The sequence below is a fragment of the Strix aluco genome, chromosome 3, assembly GCF_031877795.1.
Source record: "Strix aluco isolate bStrAlu1 chromosome 3, bStrAlu1.hap1, whole genome shotgun sequence".
Lineage (NCBI taxonomy): Eukaryota > Metazoa > Chordata > Aves > Strigiformes > Strigidae > Strix > Strix aluco.
Genome location: NC_133933.1, coordinates 106,554,865 through 106,577,626, shown reverse-complemented (window position 1 = coordinate 106,577,626; position 22,762 = coordinate 106,554,865). Strand labels below are relative to the sequence as shown.

At 38.2% G+C, this 22,762-nt stretch overlaps 1 protein-coding gene across 4 annotated transcripts; it reads left to right on the top strand.

The window, feature by feature from the left end:
* The first annotated feature begins 209 nt into the window (after positions 1-209).
* FBXO9 (F-box protein 9) lies at positions 210-21,175 on the top strand. 4 transcript variants are annotated; one of them, XM_074819894.1, is made up of 14 exons: positions 254-410; positions 2,201-2,423; positions 4,463-4,540; positions 5,527-5,685; positions 6,125-6,182; positions 9,021-9,120; positions 12,216-12,346; positions 15,248-15,362; positions 15,999-16,117; positions 16,411-16,501; positions 17,523-17,618; positions 18,373-18,466; positions 19,178-19,332; positions 20,607-21,175. In XM_074819894.1, exons 2-14 carry the CDS (start codon positions 2,361-2,363, stop codon positions 20,713-20,715), a joined length of 1,368 nt encoding a protein of 455 aa, XP_074675995.1. In that variant the 5' UTR covers positions 254-410; positions 2,201-2,360; the 3' UTR covers positions 20,716-21,175. The 4 variants fall into 4 exon arrangements, with proteins under 4 accessions (XP_074675998.1, XP_074675996.1, XP_074675995.1 ...); XM_074819897.1 differs by lacking the exon at positions 2,201-2,423 and having other exon boundaries at positions 210-410; positions 4,467-4,540; XM_074819895.1 differs by lacking the exon at positions 2,201-2,423 and having other exon boundaries at positions 244-410.
* The last annotated feature ends 1,587 nt before the right edge of the window (positions 21,176-22,762 follow it).

Below are 22,762 nucleotides of genomic sequence, written 5' to 3'. Positions count from 1 at the left end.
CTCCCAGCCGGCGCGGCCGCAGCCCCCGGCGGCGTCGCCCGGGGACTACGCTTCCCGGCAGGCAGCGCGCCGCGCCGCTGCAGGCGGGGGAGCCGCCGCGGGGCCGCGGAGCGCGCTGGGACGGGTAGTCCACGCGGCCGGCCCCGCGCTCCGAGCGGCCCGTGCGTCAGGCGGCGCTCTGACCCGGCGGGTTTGTCTGGTCTGTGTCTCCGCTGCTCCCGGTCCGCCGGCCCCTCACTCGCCGGGAAGATGGCTGCCGTACGCAGGGCCCGCAGTTACTCCCGCTGCGTGGTGCGCTTCTCCGACCGAGAACTCTGCTAATTTCCCCCCGCGGGGAGGACACACGGACCGAGCGGGGGGGGGCAGAGACCCCCGGGACGGGACAGCGCCGCCCGGGCGCCGGCAGCATGGTGAGCGGGCCCGGGCCGGCCGTGCCCCGCTCCCCGCTGCGGTGCGGCCTGGGGCGGGCGGGCGGGGAGGCGAGGCGCCGGGCGCCCCGCGGGGAGGTGGTGGCGGTGGGGGCTCGGCCGCCGCGGCAGGTGCGGGCGGACGGCGGCCCGGCCCGTCCCCGCCCCGCCGCCGGGGGGGACAGGGAGGGGCGGTGGCAGCGGCAAGGGGTGTGTGCCCGGCGGCGGGAGGAGCGGCCCCGAGCCGCGCTGCTGCCGAGCAGCCCTGCCTCGGCCGCCTGCCCGCGGGCGATGGCTGTGGGAAGCGTGCCGCCATCCCGTCCGTGATCCCACCCCGGGGGACTGCGTCGCGAGGAGGCACGGCCCCTTCCGCAGAGGGTTTTGGGCTGATGAGCGGAGCTGCTTGATTCAGCACCGGTCCAGCTATCGGTAGAGACACCTGAACAAATCACTGTGTCATCGCAGATGAGCGTGCCCTACCTTTCCCTTTCTTCCCTCAAAAAACAGATGGCATAAAGTCGCTTGGTAATTTAAACGACTCCGTGGGCCAGGCTCTACTTTTTTTGTGATTTAACGTACCAGAAATACTGTTTGGTTCAGTATTGCCTGTCTGACTGCACCTCAAGATGGATTCAGGTATTCATGATGAGAACTTGGTCATTGGTTAAACTGTTTAAATCACTCCGGAGCTCTTAAAACGCCTTGCCACCGTGTTTAAAACTGTTATTTTTGAACAGCATTGCTTCTACCGCATTGACAGAAATACGGAGTGACTTCCTCATTTTCTCATAAAACCAAGAAGAACGTTAGCCATCAGTCACTGTTTTGCTGTGTTGTGCCTCCTTCTCCCTTAGTTCTGTACAGTTCACCTGTAGCCCAGTTCAACTGGTGATAGTCAACTCTGAACTGTTTCTGATCTTGACTTTGTGTTGTTGATCTGAACTGTTGAAAGAGTTGACATTACAGGCAATTTAGAAAGTGATTGTTGTTCTCTGAGGAAATCAGCATGCGATTAGTGATTGCAAAACAACTAAAACTAAGCTGTGCAAATAAACTAGTTTTGCATTTGGCAAATGATTTCTAAAGCTGTGCAAACAAAACAGAATCAGCTGACTTCTTTTTACAGGTCACAGTCTAATTCAGGTATTTACTTTTGACATGTTGACCTTTTGGTGGCTTGACTGGCTACCACTTTTCACATGGAAAATTATTTGAGCTGATCAGTACACACTAAGGATGTCTCAGTTTAAAGCAGGATAAAGTCACTGTTCCGTATGACAGCTGACTTGTAGCAGGAGGAAGGCCAACAGCATGAAGGTGAACAGGTTAAATTTATCCACTAAGTAGCGGTTACAGTACAACCTTCTGGGAACTTCAGAAACTATAACTACAATTCAGGTATTGTCAGAGTGGGGGCAAGGAGCCAATTTATACAAGTTACAACCTGCTTTAGGTGTGGTCTCGTGAGTTGTCTGGTGATGAAGATCCTTACTCCAGTGATACCCGTGTTTACTCATTTGTTCTAGCAAAACCGTAGGGTTTCATCAAATCAAATAAATAGTGGAAAAGTTGTTAATAGAGATTAATTTTTGAGTCCAGTTAGCCATGCAGTAGCAATGTGCATAAATTGCTTTATTGGTAAATTAGAGGGATAGTCACTTATGCTGTCACTGCTGCCAGCAGACACACCTTTGATATGAGAGACTTCAGATCACACATGCACTCAGTATAGAGAAGGTAGTGACGAAAGTCAGAACTTTGTTTGTAATCAACTTCGTGATGTTTTTTGTCAGCTTTTAGGCTGTGGACTTGGTCTTCATAGTATGGTGTACTTTTTGTTTGGATTGAGAGCATATTTAAGTCCTAAAGAACATTGAAGAACATATTGGAAGCAGTTGGTCTAGAACCTTGACCAACTGTGACTCAGAAATGAAGTAGAGCAGTTGAACAGAGATGAGGGGAGGAAAATCAAGACTCTTGAACAGATTACTGAAACAAAAAGGTTTTGAACATGAGGTAAACTTCAGCCAACTTTATAACCTTCTAAATAATTTTAACTCTTGCTCTTAAATTATTTACAGACTTCATGAGTTAAATGTTTTAATGGGCGTGCCTTTATGTGTGCATAAGAAAGTGCACACATAAAGAAGATAGTGTGTTCATTTAGTTTAGAAATTACTAGTTACTGCATTTTGCAGATAAAACCAGGCTTATTCTGCCCAGACTGAGAGCTGACTGGACATAATTCAGCTGCAAACCAGAAGCCTTGAACTCTGCACAGGCAGAGGTAGGCCTTATTTGTGTCAGCCCAGTGCCATAATAAGGCATTTACAGACATCCATTTCAGTGCTAGCTCATTCCTAGGCTATCTCCCTTTGGCCAGCATAGACATAATCTCTGGATGCTAAAATAACATGGTAGGACTGCTGTAACTCATAGGACATTAACTGCCTGCAATCAAATACCATGAAATTTCTGAGTTATTTACTCCTTGCTCTGATTTAACACTGCTCGTGCTTTGGAGCGTTCTGGCTTACCTGTTTTCTTCACTGAGAAATTAAGAATGGACAGCCTTAAAATCAGAATGTAGAAACAGATGCAATATCTTTTTGCTTTAACCAACCAACACTGTCTGCATTATCAGTTGTAAAACATAAATTGACTGAGACATCAGTGAAAACACGTTTACAGATGACAAGCCAGTAAGTTTGTGGTTGTTTGGGGAACCGGAGACAACCGCTGCAGTTGAACTCCAGGGAGGTGCTTGTCACCAAGACAAAGAGATTAAACGTTGCCTTCCCGTCAGGTTTGCCAGTATTCTGTAGTTTGATCATGAACTTCCAGATACTATAAAAATTTTATAAATATTCTGAGTACAAGAATGCTTTGATTTCTGCACTTTGATTGTGCAGGAGATAGAGATTTCTTTGTGAGAACTTGGAAGAATCTCACTGACAGAATGACCCTTGAAGTCTTTGAGCACTATCTACAATAGGAAGGAGTGGGAAACAAAAATTTCTCTAAGTAGTTGTGGTAATCTTAATGCCAGGTTTACCTTTTTATGATCTCACTTTGCGTTATGTACTTGCAGAACTGTACATGTGAGTTTCAGTGCAGAATGGTACAAAAACTGGGATGCTTCAGCTGCAAGAAGAACTTTGAACAAATGTCTTAGTCTTTGTTGTGTGGTTTTTTTTTTTTTTCCTTACTGGCACCTTACTACTGTTGTCATTGTAGTGACTTGTCACTGATGCTCAGAGTTAGTTTTCCTTTGTTTTAGTACAGATTCCGTAAATCTCAGTATATTTCACAATGAGAATTTATTTGCATCTTTTTAAGTTTTGCTCTTAAACTACCTGTTTAACTCCTATCTAGAGCCCTGTTAAGTTCAGTTAAAGGTTTTATTTAAAGTCTTATTTGTTTAACCTGTATCACAGCAGTATTGTAAATAAAACCAGCTGTCAAGCTCTCACGCTAGCTTTTTACTTTCTTTTACAATCTATTTCTTGTTTCACATGTAGTTTTTGAAATTGCCCATATTGTCCCATAATTTTCATAAAGTATCTATTGTTATGCAAAGCACTAGTCTTTTTCTGCTTTTGTAAATGTTAAACAAATCAAAACTACTGGTTACTTTTACAATGAGAAGATAGTGATTAAATTTTAATTTCTTGTATGAAGCACACTACCGTTTAATACTGAAACTTTGGTTCTGTGCTTTGACTTAGACATTGAGTGTATTTACTCAGGTATTATGGCAGTGTACTGATGCATGTAAGCTTTCAAGTGATACATAACTGATTGTGTTGGATTGATGTGACTGAAATGTAAAAGCCAACTTCACTGGGTTAATGGGGAAGTGCAAACAATACCAGTAATTTTAAGATTCATTTTTATCATCAATTAAGATTGATCTTTGGGGTAGATGGGTAGGATGGGGAAAAGAGGAGTATGCTTAAATTTTTTTGTGTGTGTGTCCATGACAGTTGTGCTTTGTGAATGTGCTATAGGGACTTACGCAGACTCTATAATCATGTCTGACTGCTCTCTACTAGGCAGAAGCTGAAGAAGATTGTCACTCTGATTTGGTAAGAACCGATGACAATGAAAGATCCGGTGAAGCAAATCTTCAGGTATGTCTCTCATACTAGTGTTTTTTTACAAACGTGGTACTGCTGTGATTTAAGCTGCATTATTTACTCTTATTTAGTTACCACACATTTGTTGATCTGACAAATGCTTAATCTATCTGCCCCTCCAAAAATGAAATAGATTGATTTGGCATTGTGTTCCAAGTGTCAAATTCAGTCTTCAGTTATCTGTATAGGTGAAAAGAAAGTTTGTGTCAGGTGTGGAATTTCTTTCAAGAACTGTAGAAATCGGACAGCAGTTTTTGTATGGATCAAATTCCAGTTTAAGTTGTCACTCTCTTCTGGAGCAGAAAGTTGATAAAAGCAGTCTAATAGAAAAGTATGTTCTCTTACAGTACTATATTTCTGTGTAGTTGCTCCCCAGAAGTTGTGATGATTGCCAAAGGCATGTAAATTGTAACTTCAAAGATCCTGAAAAAAAAGCATGGCAAGAATTATAACTTGTTTCACAGAGCATAGTCCTTTCTTTTTAAAAGAAAGTGTAAGGTCTTATTTGTATATTATATAAATGACAGTCTTGATTATTATAAAGCTTAGTATGCTTGTGTACAAAAAATTAGGTTTTCTAAATTTTCATTTCAAGAGCTAATTGACTTCTTGCTTAAGATAACTCTGCATAAACAAAACCATCATGTCTAGACAGAATACTTTTCTCTGGAGTCTTTGATCATAACCATAGCACTAACAACCACTTCTTGAAACATCAGTTTTTCTTCTGAGGTGAACAGTCCAGATAAAAGCACTTATGTTATTGAAGGAGATTGAACAAGTACTTGTGCACTTTTAAAAAAAAATTGCTATAAAACAATTGCTAACTCTGTGTCTAAACTCACTGAAACAATTTAAGACTTGGAAGTGTAAAGCAGAATTTTGAAATTCTTTTTTGTATTTGTACTTTATAATTTCTCCTCAGAAGATGTGCTGTCTGAATATGTGATGCTAAATCACAATTAATTGGATTTTTTTAGGCAGAGCTCCAGATGTTCAGAGCTCAGTGGATGTTTGAGCTTGCCCCAGGTATGAGTTCTAGTGGGTTGGAACCTCTGCCATGCAGAGCATCTTCAAGAGGACCTGGAGTAAAGTCTGTAGATGCCAGAGGGAAGCAGGAGATAGCAAAAGAGGAAAAGGTACAAGAAAAGAGATGTATAATTTGGGGATTTTTTGGTGTGTGTTAGTATTGCAGTGTAACTGTCCTAAAAGCTAATGCTGAATTAAATCTAGAGAAACAACAGGTGCGATCAACCTGTTGTCTCTGTACTAATGTCTTTCCATAATCCTACGCTGATTTTTCTAGATTCTATGCTTGGCTTTGTCACCATTCCAGTCTGCTTTCTGAAAGACTGTAGATAAGGGGCGAGTAACAGGAACGTGGATAGTTTGTTGACTGGGAATTTCAGTTATGTCTCATAGCACATGAGTATGTCTTCTCACTCTACTTAGGGAATTATTTTATTAATCTCCTTCATAGAGTACAGTAGGTAAGATGAAAAATGATTCTAAGTCGAGTGACAATGCGCTTGTATTTGTAAGGAATTTAAGAATTGTTCTGTGTGATTTATTGTGCAGGCAAAAGAGCTTTTCCTGAAGGCAGTGGAAGAAGAACAAAATGGGGCCCTTTACGAAGGTAATATGGAAGTCTACAATGAACACCCTTATTGCAGAGGAATCTAATACTGGTTTATGTGCAGGACTGCATGATGCCAGTGAACTTCAGGCTAATAGTACTTCGAGAGCTCAATTATTCAGATAAGCAAACAAACTTACTATAAAAGGAACCATCATGTCACAGTTCTAAGGTTGAGATGAAGCTAAAGTGAGATCAAGGAGAGAATTTCTAACTTTCAGACAAAACAAAAGTATCTTGAAATCTAGCAATTTCATGAAGCACTGGATTGCTTCTTCATATAGCATGCTTCTTTATATGGCTTTTGTAACATGAAATAAGCATAGTAATTAATCAAGGCAATGCACTACGTTTCCTGTGCTCGCTTTTGTTCATTCCACTTTGTACAGAACTACTGAACCCATGGAATGTTTTGTTGGTTGGTTGGGTTTTGGTTTTTTTAAATTTACACAGCATGCTAAGGTAGCCTTTTTAAGAATTCCTGAAGTGAATGTTTAAATCTGGTAGTCTTATTTTATGAGGTTTGCCATAAATATTTAAGATGCTTAGCTTGCTTGCCCTCTTGCTATCAGCACTAGTAAAAATGGGAATTTAAAGTTCTCTTCCTCATATTTAGTTTTCAGAATATATAGAGTAAGAAGACTGTCCTAACTTCAAGTCCGGTAGGTCAGTAGTAGAGATACCAGTTTTCTATTTCTTTCATGAAAAAAAAAGTAACACAGAACATGCGTGCCACCCTGCTCATCGACTAGAGGTGTTGGCCACCTCAGTTAAGGTGCAGATGCAAAATATGTCAAGATATGCAAAACTCAGAGTACTCTGGAAGCTCCTGAACTCAGCCACCTGTTGAATAAAACATTTTCTCTCCACCATGGGAGTTTTCCTTCCCTTGCAAGAAATTTCTGGCTGGTGTTCCAGATCTCAAATGAACTGAGAGAAATATGAGTCCCCAGTAGGTAATAAAATTAGTTGGTTTAGTTTCTAATTTATTACATGTTTTTACAGGGCAAAATTACTTTAGGCTAAAGTATTTTGTATGTTGGGTGTAGAATTAAATGCGTAGTAAAAAAAGACGTCAGAACTAAATCTGACATGTAATCTACCATTTAGGAAATCATGCAGTAGATTGTGAAGGTTCTTTCATACCAACAGTTTCCAAGTAAATTAAAAATAAATATACAAGAAAAGCAGTATATTTAAGCATTATGTATATAAAATGAAAGCTATAGCTTCATCTGCTTGAGTGCACTCCTTGTGTATTAAACATAGCAGCAGAGAAGTAGTAACTTCTAACAGTTGCATTCACAAAGGTGTTTTAGGTATTTGGATTACGTGAGTATGAATCCATTCTTTCTCAGTTGAATTTGATTTGAGATTTAAAGAAACTAAATGGTTTCTACACCTAGATCTGTATGAGACCTTAGAGACCAAAGTCTCATGCCAGACACAGATATATTACTGAGCACATGTTGGGACATCTGTTTTCAGACCACACTTCTATCTGCTGACCTGGCCCAGGTCACCAGAATCCAAGTGGCATTTCAGCCTGCCTCTGAAATCTGCTGATACCTGACGTTTGTGACACAGTTATGTGTAGCAGCTTGTTCATGTTTAAGTACAGTACAGGCCTTGCTGAAAGATTAAATGCTAAAGTTGAGACTGTTCTCTGTTTAGCTGGTTGCTGGTAATCCTCATCCTTGTCAGTCACTGGTCCTGACATGAACTCAAGGAAATAGGAATGCTTACTTGCCCCAAACTTAGGCTTCTCAGACTTAGTAGTGTGTCAAATTCTGAGCTCCGCATTCACTGATGTTTTATGGGTTTTGTGTTTAAGGGTCCAAACTGAGGGAGTGTTGCCCTCTGATCTTGGTATCACCATGTGGGAATACAAAGAGACATACATATATGATCTTAATACCAGTATTAAAACAGATTGAATGTGCATACAATGAATGCAGTTAACTCTGATCTGCTTAATTTAACTCAGAAGGAAGACATTTTGCAGCTTAAATAACAGTTCGTTCCCACAGCGTGATTCTCCTATTTCTCTACTCAGTGTTTGTAGCATCTTTGGAGTGTTAAAGGCAGAATTACTTTCTCTGCGTGCTAGAAGAAACCAAATCTGTCAGTTTTTCCTTCATGCCCCATAGTCTTCTGCCTGCTACATAAGTTTTTAAAATGCTGCTTTCCTCCAGCCGGATTCCTCACCCTCTATGTTTGGAGTGGCTTGCTTCTGTGCCTTCTGTAGTTTCCAGGGCTTGGCACAGTAAAATTTGCTTGTTTTGTGTCTGTTGTTGGAGTTTTAAAATTACAACAATATTTTATTGATCTTTCTCACCTTTATAATGTTGTGTATGTCTGAATGACTACTATACCAGGGATTTAAGGTACCTGCATCATCTTTCAAATTCTTTTTCATGTTCCTCATGGTTACTTATGAATATAATACCTAAAATCTTTACAACTTCTTGAGAAACTTTGTACGTGCTGGGCAACAAATTAAATCAGGACTTTGTAATGTTTTACTGTAAAATCTTGTAGTCTGTAATTGGAATTTGTGGTAGTAAATCTGTAAAAGCTGTAAATCTGTAAAAGCTGAAACACATCTAGAGAGCTTTTCATTCTGAAAGAGTACATGAAGTTTTTAATTTTGAAAATAGGTGCTTAATGTACCTCTCTTCTGTATTGAATTTAAATCTAATCAGTTTAGACTAAGATTTACTAGCAAAGGCATATTCCATGTTTTTAGTGCTTTCACCATCTCTCTGGAAAAAATCTTTGCTTTGATAAGCTAGTATAGGCATCAGACATGTTTAAACATTAAACCTTTATTTTCAGCCATCAAATTTTATCGTCTAGCCATGCAGCTTGTGCCTGACATAGAGTTTAAGATCACCTATACACGGTCCCCAGATGGTGATGGAGTTGGAAAGAGGTGGTAAGTATGAAAATTTACTAATTAAGTGCATAGAAGTACTGAAACCTGAAATTTTGTTTCTAAAACATATGAATGCTCTACTGTGGTACGCAGTTGTAAGTCTCCTAACGTTTGCAAAATTTGTCTACTTCCATTTGAATAGACTGCTTCATTGAAAGTTTACAGAAGCATTAGTCCAAGGAGGATTTTTCTGTACTGTAGTTCAAAGAAGTTAACGAGCTTGTTTGGAGCTAGTTAAATTCAAGTTGAAGGATTACAAATAGTTATGTTGTTACTTAAAAAAAGCATCAGTCACTTTATTACTTTTGATATCAGATTTATGAGTTAGACATTTAGAATCATCTACAAAATTGTCGATGGCAAAAAGATCAATTAGGAAAAGTTTTGTACCATGGAATAAGCATCGTAATTAAGCAAGGGAATGTACTACTGTTCTTGTGCTGACTGACACAGCCAAGTGGGAGCATTTCCAAGAAGCTCATAGACTGTAATTTGAGTAGTCTAGACTTGAATCATTACCAGGATCAGAATACCCCTAGCCTCAACACACCAGATGTGTAGTGGCTTAAGGTTGGCCTAACTTGAGCCCAGGACTTATATTTGAGGACAGGATTCACGTTAAGGCCAAAATTTCTGTTACAGCTCAGATAGCGTAGTGAAGACGAGCTTATGAAACAAAGCTTCCCAATTCACTGCTTAATGGTAGCAGCCATAAATGATGGTGATAGCTACCAGAAATCAAGGGTTTTAAAACTGAGAACGAAAGAGGAGAGTACAGCCGTGTCCATGTGGTATTACTAGCTCAGTCTTGTTGTCCCAGGGCAGTACAGCTTCAGTGCAGTAGTTGACTCAATATAAAAGAGAGTAAGATGAGCTAAGTGCTTTGTTTACATCCATTACTTCAGTTTCTGAGTGCATTGACTAGCATGAAATCTTTGCTGTGTATTTGTGCACTAGAAAATACTGGGTGATAAACTACAGTCATGTAAAAATCTTGGTTTTCTTAGGATTATTTTCTTATTTTAGCATTACTGTCTCTACTCCCTTCATTAATCCTCTCTGACACCAAACTGGGCAGGACTATTGATCTGCTTGAGTGTAGGAAGACTCTACAGAGGGATCTGGACAGGCTGGATCAATGGCCCAAGGCCAGTTGTATGAGGTTCAACAAGGCTCAGTGCTGGGTCCTGCACTTGCGTCACAACAACCCCATGCAGTGCTGCAGGCTTGGGGAAGAATGGCTGGAGAACTGCCTGGAGGAAAATGACCTGGAGGTATTGGTCAACAGCTGGCTGGATATGAGGCGGCAGCGTGCCCAGGTGGCCAAGAAGGCTAATAGCATCCTGGCCTGTATCAGAAATAGCGTGGCCAGCAGGGACAGGGATCTTAGCCCTGTACTCGGCACTGGTGAGGCTGCACCTCAAATGCTGCGTTCAGTTTTGGGCCCCTCACTACAAGAAAGACACTGAGGTGTTGGAGCGTGTCCAAAGAAGGGCGACGAAGCTGGTGAAGGGTCTAGAGCACAAGTCTTATGAGGAGCAGCTGAAGGAACTGGGGTTGTTTAGCCTGGAGAAAAGGAGGCTGAGGGGAGACCTCTCATCGCCCTCTACAACTGTCTGAAAGGAGGTTGTAGCGAGGTGGGTGTCAGTCTCTTTTCCCAAATAACGAGTGATAGGGCGAGAGGGAATGGCCTCATGTTGTGCCAGGGACGGTTTAGATTGGATATTAGGAAAACCTTGTTCACTGAAAGGATTATAAAGCATTGAAAGAGGCTGCCCAGGGAAGTGGTTGAGTCACCATCCCTACAGGTATTTAAAAGATGTGTAGATGTAGCACTTAGGGACATGGTTTAGTGGTGGACTTGGTAGTGTTAGATTTACGGTTGGACTTGATGATCTTAAAGGCCTTTTCCAACCTAAATGACTCTATGATTCTGTGAATTTTCATTCAGTTTTGTAAATGTTGCTGCACTGTCCCCAGCACTACATGACAGTGAGGAAAAAACAGCCAGTACTCTTAAATGTTGTTTAAAGGCAGTATTTGTAGAGGTGTTTTTTTTCATGAGGTTCTAGCTGTGGTATTTTTGCTTTTTGAGTTACTGTTGTAGGTGTTTCATACAATCGTGGTGAGAAAAAAACAAATTACACAATTACATTTGAAACAAGAATTTACAGTGTGGCCTGTAGGTACTGGGACTGGCCATCATATTCATCAAAATAAAGGAAGGTATGTTCAGCCTAAACCATAGGCTTAGTTATGACAGGTCCAAACATAATTGTCTTCTCTATAATACTTTAAAACCCATTGGTAGGTCTACTAGTTGCTTGCTTATATTCTCAGCTCATTCTATTAAGCTTGTTTAGAGTAGAATAGAATAATATTAAAAAGTGACTGGAAGATCTCTTAGCTAGCTTGTATACCAAATCAGGGAAAAGAGTGTTTTGTGATGAGGTCAAGGAGAGATGTGTAGTTTGTGGTTACTTGGTTCAAGCAAGCGTGCACCTATTAAAGGATCGTATTATGGCATACAACTCCTGCTCCTGAAGTTTTTTATGTCTGCCTATTTACAGAATTGGTAAAAAGCAATTTTCTTTCATTATTGATGAATAAACCCACTGAGGATCACTCTTCGGTAAATAATGCAAGAGTAAAAAAAAAAAAAATCCATGACTGTTTTCAGTATCTTACATTGTGACAAAGATTACAAAATACAACTTTCTATCAATGATAATTTATTTCCTGCATAGGGCTTATCTTAGACAAAGTAAAAGATGAGATTTGTCTTTTCATGGGGTCAAGCAATTCTTCAGTGACTTCACTAAAAACAGTGAACAGTGAACTCTCAAATCCAGAAAGAAACTGGAATTGGAATTAAATGAAAAAGTAGTTACTGTCAGATGTATTCCAGCAAAATCTAAATGAACTTGGTAAGATTGCAGTAGTTGTTTTATCATACGATGAAATGAAATTGCTTTGAAAACATAGAGGAAACAACTATATTGAATGAGGGTGAGACAGCAGATTAATGACAAGATAAGGACGTGTGTTGGTATGTTTTTTCCGCTGTCACAGTGTTGGCATTCCCCCTTTTCTAGTGTTGAGGATAACAAAGAGGATGACAAAATGGCTGATCTCCTGTCAGATTTCCAGCAGCAGTTAACTCTTCAGGAATCTTCAGTCAAACTTTGTCAGCCTGAGGTTGATGTCAGCCAGACCCATATCTCAGGTATGAGTTAAGATACACTGTAAGGTTCAGAGGCAGAATTTAGAGATGTTTCACTGGATTAAAACATTTGTCTCCTTCATTCTAAAGCCATGTTTAAAGAAATGTACACACTGTCTTTTTATTTACTTTTATAGTTAGATGTAAAGATCATCAACTGGCTAAACATACCTTTTTCTCATACATGATTTTGCCTTTATCGCACAAGCTTTTCCATGTAGTATTACTATAAGTAGACTTTTTCAGGACCAGAGTCATACTTAAAAGTAGCAGCTTCTAGGAACAGACTTGCTGAAGTAAATGTATTCCAGTTTTATTCTAGTTAATGTTTGGAAAAATGAAATGTGAGTGTTTTTGTTTTGGTTTGCAAATATTTATTACAGTTCTTAAGTGTGAGTAAAAGACAGTTGTTCTGTGAAGAACATGCATATTCACATTTCCTCTTTTTATCTGATTCTGTTTCAGATTTTTACAACAAATGTGTTTTCAGGTTCAGCAAGACTATATAACGTAGCTAGAAAGACTTTTGAAGGGTAGTGATTTTCAGTGCTGTTCAGTTCTAGGACACTTATCCTGAGACTTCCTTACGAGATCTAAATTGTGGAGAGTGTTTATAAGCTATGAACTCTCTTAAAGTCAGATGCCTCTAAAGCGTGTGTGTTTTGCATCTGCAATTATCAGTTGCTCTTGGAAATCTCTGTTCTGTTCAAGGAAGGAAAATAAAGTGAATGTAGCAAGCTGTTCAAGTCAAAACATAAAGAAAACAGGATTTATTTATTTATTTTAGCAACTGTGGCATTGTACACTTGGGAAAGCATCTTTTCTTTTTTTGCCAGTAAAGTCAAGATGTTGTAGACATTACTATAAAATGATCTCAGGAGATGTCTCTTTTGAGCAACAATCTTAGTCTCTTTCTGGTTTTATTTTCTGCCTTCCTGCCAGTCCTGTGTCACAGTATCTTGTTTAATGACTTTTATAGCAGAATGAAAACTGTTAAAGTCACGATGTCTGCTTCAGAAGTTAGTAGGATGGAAAGAATTTCTCTTGGTCATCACAGTAGTACAATAGTTACAAACCTCATCAGCCCAAGGAAAACTGAAACAATGTGAAGCAACTGATTTGGCTGAATTGATTTCCTGTGTTCCATTTCACGTTTTATTGACATTCATAATCTTAGAATACTGGTTAACCCTTAGTACAGGACAGGATCAGACCTCTGCTGTGTAACTGAGATACTGAATATATTTACTTCTCCTCCCTAGCATATAAGCAATTTTTCATAGTAGTTTTTTTTTCTTTTACACAAGCTTAGGACCAAGATAATATTCTTCACCAGAAATGCTATAATATTTTTCCTACAGGGTGTGCCCAGTATCTGAAGCAAAGTGTCTTAACAATCACTAGTTTACTAGAAATTTAGAAGCGTGGATGATAAAATAGATAAAGCCTTTGGCTGACTGGTGACTATGTTGACTGGTGACTATATGGAAGATGTATACCTGTTAGCATTAGTAAGAGATTTTTAACCCTTTGTATCTCACATTTTCCAAGGCACTAAGAGTTCACAAACCAATGAGTTTATAAGTTGCCAGAGACTGTTTTCTACCTTGTAGAAATAATCTGCACAACTTTTGTTTATACCGGAACATTAATTTAATGGTTATAAATACAGGCAATGTGGCAAATTTATGACTTCTCAATACTAAAACAAAGAATTAAATCAGATTCATGAAATGAATACAGAAACTGGTGCCCAATGAGGTGTATGTACTTTTTATCATGTTAGTATTCTGAAATGTGAAACTTAAGTTTCTTAGTATTTTATAGCAAAAACAATCTCGACAGATTTGTGGGAGTGCAGCAATGCAGGTTTTTTTTAAGAAGCATGTTTTTTCACTAAAAATCAGAATTCTATTGAATTGCAGTCTCTACCACAGTATTTACAGCTCGTTACTGTTACATGTACCTTTGTGCCACTCAGCTATTTTCTCCATTTGATCTCAAAGCAGTTATACTGAGGAAAATCATCCAGACTTAAGTGCATGTGGTGATACAATTCAAGCCATAGGCTATGGAAAGCAGCAGTAGTTGAAAATAAATGAAGTGTAATTCCTGATGGTATAAGATTAGTAAACAAAATTATATCCAACTGAAACAACAAAGGAGACTTAGGGAGGCAGAAAGTTATTAGAAAGAATGTTGGCTTAATTACCCAGATCTTTCTCACTGAACTTTTAATGCTAGGAAAAGTATCATATGATCTTGTGGTGCTGTGATGAAGATTCTGGCTTTATCTTGTGTTACATTAGAAGGTCTTTCAACACAACAATGCTGTGTGATACCATTTTCAATCACTGGACCTGTACCACAAAATATAGAGTGATATATCAATTTCATAGTGGATAGGTTGTTCTTAGGACCTCCTAGCCAATATTGAACGTGACTTGAGGTTATTTAGCTTGTCATGCAAAAGCAGTATGCTTTGAAGTAATGTTACACACTACGTCAGTTTGAAGAAAATACTGCTTCACAGGCACTGTGGATTTGCAATGTATATGTGGCATTTTGGTTATAACACCTTACAGTTGTGGATATTTGTGGTTTAAAGCTATGTTTTATCCTGTCATCTTACCATAATGCACTTTCAGCTCTTGATTTTTGTTCTTTTGTTATGTGATTTTTATAGTTATAGTGACTTTTTATAGTTATAGTGACTATATTGTTATAGTGACTTTTTCAATCAAAGATATTTCTTCTGTTCCCTGTCATCTGGCTACAGTGTGAAAAAGTAGATTTTTTTTTTTAATGGAAAGTCAGAACTTCAGTAATGGTCAAACCTGAAATTATAGATAATGTATTGATTTATGAGTTATCATCTAACAAGGATTTCTTTTCTCTTTGCAGTGTTGCCTATGGAAGTACTCATGTACATTTTCCGATGGGTGGTTTCAAGTGACTTGGACCTAAGATCATTAGAGCAATTATCTCTTGTTTGTCGAGGATTTTATATTTGCGCCAGGTACTGTAGATGAGTTATCTAGAGTGAAGCTTCTCTCTGTTCTAAGGAAGAAAAAGATTTTTTATGCTCAAGCATATGTGAACAGTATGTACAGGTGGATAATAAATCCATAGAGCAAAATTGTCTGTGTTGGAAAGGTGGGGTTTGGGTTTTTTTTGCTTTTAGGCTGTTAAATTGTACATGCAGGACTATGTCCTGCTTTTTATTCTCATGGCAATTTTCATGTTATGCTTCTGGCAGTGCTGTTCAGCTTTTGAATACACCACTAAATAGTATGTTAGATAGATGACTTCATGGTAATAAAAAATGTTGCTGAAAGTCTCACTTGCTCTACCTTGTTTGAAATTCAGAGTTGCAAGGTCTCCAAAATAATGTCTGTTGTGTTGTCATCCTCATATGGCCATTGGCTGAAAATGGCATTGTATTCTTGAATTTCACTGGAAGGAGGAAATGGCTTTCAAATGCTCCAGGATTAAGCACATTAGTCAATGATTTTAAATTACGAGCTATTGTTGTTCAAGAAAGTTTCTTTCAGTTGCATCCAACCTAAATAATGGAGTGTGTTACTTTGATATATAAAAGCTAAACAAGGTTTGCAGGAAAGTTATGGGTTTGCTTTTTTCTCATTTTCACTAGAGATCCTGAAATCTGGCATCAAGTCTGTTTGAAAATATGGGGCAGGAGCTGCAATAAACTTGTTCCATATGCCTCTTGGAGGGAAATGTTTTTGGAAAGGCCTCGCGTTCGATTTGATGGTAAGGTGTACTTTTGGAAATAGTTTTGGTTTTTCAACTGCATGTAACCATGACAGAAGCAATCAGGTGGGTTTGATGTTTATGACTTTGTTAGACCTAATCTGAATTTTTTTGGGCTTTTGAATCGAGCATATCTGTTAAGAGATCAGAAGAGTTCAAGGGACGAAAATAAAAGCTTTCATGTATTTAAGTAACAAAAGTAAACTCAAAAGTTTTAGATTATTGGGTTTTTCATCTTAAATAATTTATGTACTTAATTTTTGTTTGTATGCTTATATCTTCCTTTCCTGTAGGTGTATATATCAGCAAGACAAAATACATACGTCAAGGAGAACAATCTCTTGATGGTTTCTATAGAGCGTGGCACCAAGTGGAATATTACAGGTAGAACTGTAGTACAATGAGTGAGTGAAATGTTTCTCTCTCTTAAGTTCTTTAAATCCAGCCCTTGATATTACAAACGTTAATAATTCTGTGAAACTCAATGGAACTGCCACAGTGTGTAAAGCTATGTATATTTTTTTGAGAATAGGTCTTAAGAAATAGGATTTATTATGATAAGGAGAGATGGGCTTAGAAACACATTTCATCCTCAGTTATACCATTTCACATGGATAAAACTTATACAAAACCAACAGTAATACTCGTCCACAGATTTCTTTCACCAAATCACTTCTGCTTTACATTTCTGATATAATAATGGTTTTCAGCAAAGGGAGAACAAGTGATTATACAAAAATTGTCTTTTAACTTATTTGTAATCAATTGTAAATAATCAAGAGGCTGGGCTTTCTCAACTTGCTATAAATACCTTGCCATTTGTTTCCTCAGCCTGTTTTCCTGCTGTTCTTCATCTTGCTGTTCCCAGCGTTTATTGTTCAATTCTGTCCCTTCTGAGGCTGGAAACTGTTAACAGAAGTCATTGAATCACATGGTTATTTCTGTAGTCTCACAAACATCAGCACAGTATCTGATTACTGTAAAAATTAATCAGATCCCAGAACGTGAAAAAGTCCATATGACATTGTCCATTCTGTACTGATACTGTAATTAAGATTTTGTTGCATTTGTCTCAATTGATGCAAGGAATGGAGAAACTTACTTGAGGTCAGTTTTGGTTCCAGGGTAGGTTTCTTGCTTTGATTAGAGGTGACAAAACTCCTGAACTTCTGCCCTCTTTCATAACTCTTCATAACTTGATCTTTTAATCTTCAAAACTCTCTTTTGATTTCTGATCTCTTTTTTCCTGTTATATCATGTGTGAAGAAATGTGTTTTCAAATCCTGTTACCTGCTAAGTTCTATATCCTTCTGAGAAACATCCTGTGATTTAAAAAAAAAAAAAACCCCACCACAGAAAAAGGATATGTTTTCGAGGTTTGTATTGTGTAATTATGTTTTTGCAGGTATTTGAGATTCTTTCCAGATGGTCAAGTTATGATGCTAACAACTCCTGAAGATCCTCCCTCTATAGTTCCTCGCTTACGGACTAAAAATACAAGGTTATTGAAATAAAATATTTGGCTCTACAGTTTTCATCTTGCTTTTACCTGGCAATTTCTATCTACTTTTGTCTCATATTCTATATCCTGGCTTAGCAAAACAAGAGTAAAAATACAATGTTATTTATATTGTGTTATAGTTGTTTATAGTTCTCTTCTGAGAACTACAAAAAATTTGGGTCTTTATGCCAAGATATTTTTCATTTTAAGGTCCTCATATTGTAATTAGATTTCCTTTGCAGGTTATGTGATTTTAAACCTTTAAAGGAAGTAGATGGAAGAATACATGCGATTAACTTGGTGGTTTTAGAATCCTTTTAAAGATACTATTTTGTTATTGGCTGCCTTCTCACACTTCCTTGACTGAAGGAAAGTGAAGATTTTGGTGGGATATGACGGAATTATTGCTTGATCTCTTTTTGATGTTGGCACAAACTTAGAAAACCGTTTGCGACTTCAGAACAGGTTTGACCTGTTCACCAGAGGTCTGAAAATATTTAGCAGAAGGCTAGATGGAACTGACTAACTTGTCTTTACTGTCCTGTCTGGGAAAATGAAAAGCAACCATCCAAAAATGTTTTAATCATTTCATATCCTCAGTGAGCTTGGTACTTTACTAAATGGAAATAAAAAATAGTTTCCTTCATTATTATATGCAGTCTTCATTGCTGATATTTGTATTATAAGTACATCACTCTTTTGAGACAGAGAATATTTTTATGTCCTTGACACTATCCTCCTCTTAACTTTCCAGAACGGATGCAATCTTGCTTGGCCATTATCGCCTTTCCCAGGAAACAGACAATCAAACCAAAGTATTTGCTGTAATAATGAAGAAAAAGGAAGAGGTAGGTAGCAAAATAAAATAGAGGAAAAAATAGTTTAAGGAGGGAGCTTTTTAATAAGTGTTTTATCAGACTGAATATCTTAAGGCACCTGAAGATTTGCATTACACCAGGGGATTAAAAATGAAAAATGTTTTAAAAATAAAATATGAATAAGCATGGTGATTTATCTGACCTTTTTTTTCCCCAAATCTGTAATAGTATTTTTATTAAGACAGATAAATATCCGGCTCACATTGAGCAGTGGTTCTCCCCCTTAGGCTTAATTGCCATGTGTGGTGCTATTAGGTAGTTTTTTAACATTGTTAGCAAACAGAAGGGAAGGATGAAGAGGTCATTTTCTGAGATCAGTTTTGACTGTGCGCGGTTACGTTCTACGGTGTTACATAAAACTAAATAAGCAGTCTTCATTAGTTGAATTCCAAATCATTTGGTTAACTTACATACACATCACAAAATTTTCTGATTAATGAAGTGTCTGTCAAGAGAAACTTGTGAAGAGTTAAAGTGTTACATTGCTTTACAGTGAGTTTGCATAGTTTGGGTGGTGTCCTCCACGCTTGTCTTACTTTCTGTGAAAACTTCTTTCATAACATCTAAATTGATGTATTTTCAAGGAGAAACAATCTGTCCTCGCGGTTAGTTAGGCCTCAGGATAAATAGTTGCACAATATGTTCTTTGTCAGTCATGAAACTTCTTTTCTCTTTGTACAGAAACCAATTGACTACCACAAATACAGGTATTTCCGCCGTGTTCCTGCACAAGAAACAGATCACAGTTTTCATGTAGGACTACAGTTGTGCTCCAGTGGGCGCCAGAGGTTCAACAAACTTGTCTGGATACATCATTCTTGTCACATAACGTACAAGTAAGTAAATAGAGAGTAAGATCAAAGAAGGATACTTAAATATAGAAACACAGGTGACATTAATTTGCACTAAGTACAGAAGATGTAAAGACTGTGAGACACGAGGCTTTAACAAATGCCCAGAAAACAGTAGCTGGTCCTGATTTGATATATTGTAAGGAACTTTAAGACATCCCAAGATTTTAGTAACTTTTTATAATGGTATGGGAAGTTTCCTAAGTAGTAGGACTGCAGTATTTTAGCCATTTCAAGGATTTATGCACAGTGTTTGATTGATTTCAGAACTGAGTCAAGGTTGAATGATTTAGTGTGGTGCTAGTAAAGAGGTGTGGAAAACATATTCGTTAAGGTGTATTTCTTTTCCTCTGTGGATGTGAAAACTAGAAGTGGCTGCACCCATCATGTGAGAACTGTAATGCTGAGACTGTATAATCCAGCAGTGCAAAATGTGGGCATGTGACCAGCTGTTCTGATCACTGATCAAGCAAGAGCCATGGCCACTGTTCTTGCATCTGACACTAAATTACTGGCAGCTTGGCTGTCCAGATGTTTGCTGTTGGCATTTAGGGTGGATTTAGGCCTTGTCTTCGAGACGTCTTAATTGCTACATTCAGTGTTTTTATAGTGTTTTTACAGCTATTGAGCTGTAAGTATGTAAAATCTAGAAAGTAAACTATCACTGGTTGGGAGTATAGGTAACTTCCATAAACAGAAAAAATTCTTTTATAAAAAGTAATATTTTCATACCTAATTTATGAAGAAGTGGCAATATCACAGACATTCTTTTCAGCATGAAGTTTCTGTGCTGCTCAGGTTCTGCTGTACCTCTCAGTATAAAACACAGCTAGGAGGATGTATGCTTTTTGTCACTGATGTTCAGAAATACATGTGTTTCTTCTATTTAAAGTTTTGTAAACATACAATATTCTGTAAACAAACATTTTGAATTCAGGGTTCTAAGTGAAACAAATGGAAGGGGATTCTTTACTTCAGTATTAATATGGTGACATGAGTGACATCCTGCACTGTTTCAAGTCTTGAACCTAATAATAAGAATGGAAGGGAAAGTGGTTTCTTTGATGAAAAATTAGAAGTGTATTCTATGTAGTGTGATTCAGTGAACACTCAAATGCTTTTAGAACAAGGCAGTACGAAAGACATTTAGATTCTAGTTGTAGTTTGCTACACACGCTGTACTGTGGAACATGATTGCATTATAGAGGGACTTAAACAGCAACGTGTGTCTAATTTAACTTTTACAATACTCTTTGCAGATCGACTGGTGAGACAGCTGTTACTACTTTCGACATTGACAAAATGTACACCCCTTTGTTCTTTGCACGAGTGAAGAGTTTTACTGCATTTTCAGAAAAGCCGCTCTAAGAAACACCTTCTCCTCTCACAACTCTTGCATGAAAAAAAGGTTGTAGCTAATGAGCACTTAAGTTATAAATGTGTATATATTTGGAACATTTTAAAATTCTGGGGAATTTTTTGAAGGCAGTATGTTCTATTTGATTATGAATGGCTGGGGTTTTGTTTTGAGATCAAGCTTATGAGTATTAAACACCTTTACTTTGTGACAAGAATTTGATAACAAAGTTTTGTTCGTTTTGTTTGGTTTTAAACAGATTTTATAAATCAGTCGGCTTAAAATGTGAGTGTTTGTCAGCCTGGACACTGGCTTGTCCAAAAGGAATTGTTACAGGAAAATCTCACTGTCCATTGGACAGTGTGTGTGGTCTCTGGTGAAGGCTTGAAATGTGAAGGGGAAAAGTTGTCTTATATCTGTTAAATTGTGTGACTTAAAAGAACTTCAAATAAATGTTTTCTTTAAATTAAACTTACTTTGTTTGCCTTTAAGATCTGGCATTTTGTCAACATCAACCTTAAGAAAAAACAATCAAGGGCAAGCAATCATGGAGTATAAAAATTAACCACAGAGGTACATCCCCACCAGTGCAGTGATGTCAGTTGGTCACACATGTAATTTGATCTTGATAGAAGTTCAGTGGAGCCTGCCTTCTCGACAGGATGGGCATGAAGGGGCGAGGGATATGGGCAGCGAGTTGTTCTCTTGTACTGCAGGATGAGTTTGCAGGGTACGTGGCTCTGCTTGGGAAGTGTCACAGTGTGGTGGGGGAATGCTGGTCTGTACTGCTTGTGCATTGACCAGCTCTGAATGCACAGGTAAGCAGGGCTCACTTGGACGTCATAATGTATTATAACCCTTCATCTAACCTTGCTACAGATGCTGTAAACCCCTTGAGCATTTGTTGTACTAAGATAAATTTCGAGGCTGCTGTAGATGTGCAGGTGCTGTGTACTGCTAATCATGAAGTGTACCTTGAGGTTTGGTGCAGGTACTGTATGCTGCTTCTCCTGCATATATCGCTTGGGGGTGTAGTGCAGATACTGTAATGCTGCTTATTATATATGTATCTTGGATTCTGAAAGAACTGGAGCTTTTTAGTGTAGTTTTTTTAAAGCCATTTTACATAATTTACCTTTGAACATCTCATTTCAAAATACTGAACTGAACTTGAGGACTAAAATGTGAAAGCTGTGGAAAGAACTGTTCCATACATGTTCCATAATTTATACAGTGTATCTTTGCAAGGAACTACATGATTAAAAATACATCAATAAATCATGATTTTGAACATGCAATCCCTTGCAATTTCTTATTTTGCCAAGAAATAATTTTTTTCATACAGTTAAAGATGATTAGTTAGGAGTTACCATGCATAAACTACATGCTAGGCAAGATTGACAGGTAGAATTAACCTCTTAACCTGTAAGTAGTAAAGTCATTATCTGAGAAAAGGAGAGAAGCTTTCAGGTATCTCTTTTCATACCAAGACTTACCTGTTGCTTCTAAGCTTTTGTTTTTTCTTGCCTTGGTCATGTGTTTGAAATCTACTCTGGGCATAAAGGAAAAGCTGGGTAATGTTCTGATATAAATTGAGATGTTGATTCAAGAGAAGTCTCAGGCAATAATTATTTTAAGATTATATGAAATATTCCTTCACCAAGAAAATTGTGTGAGCCTTCTACCTGTGAGACTTGTTCCTCTGCATTTAGCCATATAAGAAAGTTAAGCTAGTTTTGTCTTTTGAAAGGTTTATCAGCAGATGCTATTACTGTCTGTTCACATGCAGCTATTAAAATAGTACTTATTTCAGCAAAGAAATGGGTGACTAGTTGCTCTTCATTCTATCTAGTGATTTTCAATAGTCCAAGGCTTTAATTGCTAGAGGCTGTATGTTTTATAATTTAGTTTTATTGTCCTTTTAATTACCATATAAAGCCATTAGTTGGTATAACTAGTTTACTTCTGGGAAATTGTCCTTTTTTAATTATATTAGTAACTTAAATAAAACAATAAGGTATAAACCTATGGAGTCCTTTTTCCCAAGAGTTTATCATA